At 35.6% G+C, this 4,065-nt stretch overlaps 1 protein-coding gene across 4 annotated transcripts in view; it reads left to right on the plus strand.

The window, feature by feature from the left end:
* PHTF2 (putative homeodomain transcription factor 2) overlaps nucleotides 1–4,065 on the plus strand; it is a 71,601-nt gene that overhangs the window by 49,091 nt on the left and 18,445 nt on the right. For all 4 annotated transcript variants that reach the window (XM_009328350.1, XM_009328353.1, XM_009328352.1 and 1 more), the window contains one exon: nucleotides 2,825–3,043. In XM_009328350.1, the coding sequence (XP_009326625.1) occupies nucleotides 2,825–3,043 (219 nt within the window). The remainder of the gene's footprint in view (nucleotides 1–2,824; nucleotides 3,044–4,065) is intronic.

A 4,065-nucleotide genomic window follows, 5' to 3' on the forward strand; every position in this document is an offset into this window, starting at 1 on the left:
GTTAAGAATAATTTCAGCTTTGACAAAAGTCCACTTACAGATGGGTTTAATAGGCAGAGCCTCATGAGTGAGCTTTCTACTTGATATAAGAAACGTCTCCTTAGAAAGGTTCAGATATTGCTTTCTCTGATAACAATTGCAAAGCGTTGAAGTTGATGCTTTGCATAAAAACATTATTAGATAATCTTCTCTTGTATTCTTTCATTTATTTCTCACAGACTTTGGTTAAAAAGATCCAGAAGGCTAATTGATTTGAGTGTTTAATGCCTTATGCATGTTTGGTTTAGGATAACTGAACAGGTCAATACTTGGAACTGTTTGTTTCATATTACAAAGATGCCTCTAGACTGTATACTTGTGCAGCTGGTAGCGCTTGAAAAGAGGAAGCAGAATGACATGATTACAGTCAATTTTTTTTCAGCTTAAATTTATTTTTCTCTTGCATAGAGTACTTCAGAGCTAGGGAAGACTGTAGATATCTTCAGAAACTGAGGAGACTGAATTTGCTCCGTGTGTAGCTTTGGCAGTAATGTTTTATATTTGTTCCCCATTTACTGATCTGACTGATGCCATGAAAGAGGAAGCCTTTGTTGTTACCAACTTGCCTACCCCACACGATTACAAAGGAAATGAAACAATAGTTTTCAAATCTGTGAAAGCTTGCTTTGTATTTAAAAAAAAAAAAAAAATTAGTGAAGTCAGTGGATATACTCTCAACTTCTGTCCTACATTTTCTTTTATCTTCATGTTTACTTGTCAACTTAATTGTTGTTTGAGCAAGCTTTTTTTAATGTTCTTGCTTTATTAACTTCAGGACTCAATCGTACCCAGTAGCAACTGCCTTCTATAAATAATATTTTCTTTTTTTTAAGGGAAAGAAAGTAGTTCAGACTCTTTCTGCATTGATGTTATCCCTCACTTTGTGAAAGAAGGGGGAAGCATTCAGACCAAATTTTTTCTAAATATTTCTTTACAAAATTGCTTACATAAAATACATTAAGCATGATTTTCAGGAAGAACAAAGAACATTTCTTCAGATAGTAACGCATTACAAATCATATTAAATTAGTAGGTCTGCTGAAACATTACTTGATTATTTTTTTCAGTGTAAAAAATTGTGTATATTCTCGAGAGAAACTAGTAGAAATAAATAAATTTTATGTTAAGAGGGAATGGAAATTGCCAGAGGATGGTGATGACTAGGATGGTACTGCTTTTAAGACTGCCTACTTGTCTTGCAGGAAATGGATTCTGCTTACGCTAGAAAGTAGTTTAAAGCTCTGCTTTCTTGTTCTGAAGACAACATTAGATTGTTTCATACATATCCATGGGGAGATCTGAATGTCCCAAACTTAATATTTTTCTTTCTTTATCTAAGATATAGGTAAAATTTGAACATAATAAGGCATAGAATCATAGAATCATTAAGGTTGGAAGAGACCTCTAAGATCGAGTCTGACCGTCAACCCAACACCACCATGCCCACTGAACCATGTCCCTAAGCGCCTCATCTACACGTCTTTTAAATACGTCCAGGGATGGTGACTCAACCACTTCCCTGGGTAGCCTGTGCCAATGAAGTTGTAGAGAGCGATGAGGTCTCCCCTCAGCCTCCTCTTCTCCAGGCTAAACAACCCCAGCTCCCTCAGCTGCTCCTCATAAGACTTGCTCTCCAGACCCCTCACCAGCCTCGTTTCCCTTCTCTGGACACGCTCCAGCACCTCAACGTCCTTCTTGTAGTGAGGGGCCCAAAACTGAACACAGTATTCGAGGTGCGGCCTCACCAGCACGCTTCTTTCTCAAGTACAGTTTGTTTAAAATAATTAAAGTTTTATGTATGACTATGTAGACTACACATATACCTAGCATTAGCTATGTATACTCTTGCTTATTTTTCCTCTCTACACCTGATGCATAACTGTCTTCAAACAAGCTCACTCTGTCTTTGAGAAGGTATGTTAGTAGTAACAACGGGGGAATGTGATTTGTAGGGGACTTTGAGAGCCAATTCCTCTTTTATTACAGGCTTTTACATTTAGAAATGTACTTCTGGAACATATCAAGCTTTATTTTAAAACAAGTTAAATTGCGTCCTCACTGCTTGCTTGAAAGGCTATTTGAGTGCCTCAGGTCTTGGATGACTAGAAATATCTGTCCCTTCTTCCTCCAGGGTCTTGCCCTTTCTAGAGAAAGAATTCTTTACTGTATGGCGAAGTTAATCAGTAGCTGAAGTACTTCAGCTCAAACAACTAGAGTCAGAAAATCAAAATTTCAAATTAATTTAAAAAGCTTTGTGAATGATGCTGTTTTCAGTCTGAGTCACATTTCTGTGTTACAATTTCAGTCCGGTGTATATGGCTTCAAGCCTCACTTGTGTCTTTTACATTTTCACTAAAATAATGAAGCTGTAAAGCATTTTTAAAAGCGGCTTAATTTATAGCTTATAAAAATCAGAAGTTCAAGACATAGTTGGAGTCTCTGGCTTGATGATTGCTGTTAGAGTCTAAATTAACGAGTTTAAAAATCTGTAAAATAGTTATTTCCTTTTAGTAGTTAAAATGATTTGGTTCTTCATTATGTGACCCCCTCCCCAACAAAGCAGAGACCATGGACTGTTACTTGTTTGTACAGTGTCTAAAAATGTGCAACCTCTTAGACACTCCTTCAATAAACACGTAATTCTTTCTGATGAGAAAGATAACGGATTGGAACATAAAAAACAAATAAGTGCGGATTCACTAATTTAAAGTTTATAACTGTTCTGTCGGGAAATGATGTAGAATAAAAAAAGCTTCATTAATTCCAATGCATATTTTAATTTCAGGATATACCTAAATCAGGTACTAGCTGCAGTTCTCGGTGTTCAAGCTCCAGACAAGATTCTGAGAGTGCGAGGCCGGAATCGGAAACTGAAGATGTGCTGTGGGAGGACCTCTTACACTGTGCGGAGTGCCACTCTTCCTGTACCAGTGAGACAGATGTAGAAAGCCCTCAGATGAATCCATGTGTGAAGAAAGAATACAGAGATGACCCATTTCATCAGGTCGGTGTCCACCAATTTTGATTTTTTTTACACTACACACAAGTTCAGTATTATCAACTTTATCATATGCCAGGAGGCCTAGGAGAAAGAACTCTATATTAAATGAAAGTAACAAAGCCAAAGTGATTTGATAGAATTAAAACAAGGAAAATTTGATTTCTGCTACTCAGTCATTAATTTGTCAGATGAAGAGGATAAGACAATATACTGAAATAGCCTACAGAATATTTTAGCGTTTGAATCTTAGTTCTAGTTCAAGACAAGTACTGATTGATTTGAGTTTCCTCTGTGGTAGATGGTTCTGTGGTTTTGGGTTTTTTTGGTGGGATTTTTTTTGTTTGGTTGGTTTTTTTTCTTTTTCTCTGGTGGAATTACTTTTTTTGTGAGCACATATCAGGCATCTTTCTGCTTGCTTATATATAAATGTATATATAAAAAAGCAAACAACAATAACATACATAGTATCTAATGTTATATATAGTATATGTAATGTACATATATGATGTTACATGTGTATTATATATGTCTAAATTCTATTTAGATATAATATTTTTATTTTTACCTTAAAGGTAATAATTTTATTTTCCTTCTTTAATGCTATTCTGTAGCAACATATAGGCAGTCATTTCTGAAAATTTTAATGTTAGTTGGGCAGCACTTCAGTTGCATCCTGCCTTGGGTTAATGTTGGACAGAATCCATCGTTAATACTTGATCATTAACAATCAAGTATTAGTCTTCATTTGATAAATTCCATTCAGATGTCACAGTGCCAGTTATATTTGTAGTACAAGTCTTATCTTTGAATTGCATGTTAATTGCATTGCTTATTTGAACCACTTAAGTAAAGAGATGGAGAGAATGTGAAACATTCTTCTGGGTAAACATGTCATACGTGTTGTTAGTGCATCATCAGTACTAAGGAATGCCATGCAAGAGATGGTGTTAATGCTAGCTAAGGAAAAGAATATCAAAAGATAGGCTTTTCACTCATAACCGGAATTGAAGATGATGTATTTGCTG

This window comes from Pygoscelis adeliae, unplaced genomic scaffold (assembly GCF_000699105.1).
Source record: "Pygoscelis adeliae isolate BGI_AS28 unplaced genomic scaffold, ASM69910v1 Scaffold267, whole genome shotgun sequence".
Taxonomy (NCBI): Eukaryota; Metazoa; Chordata; class Aves; order Sphenisciformes; family Spheniscidae; genus Pygoscelis; species Pygoscelis adeliae.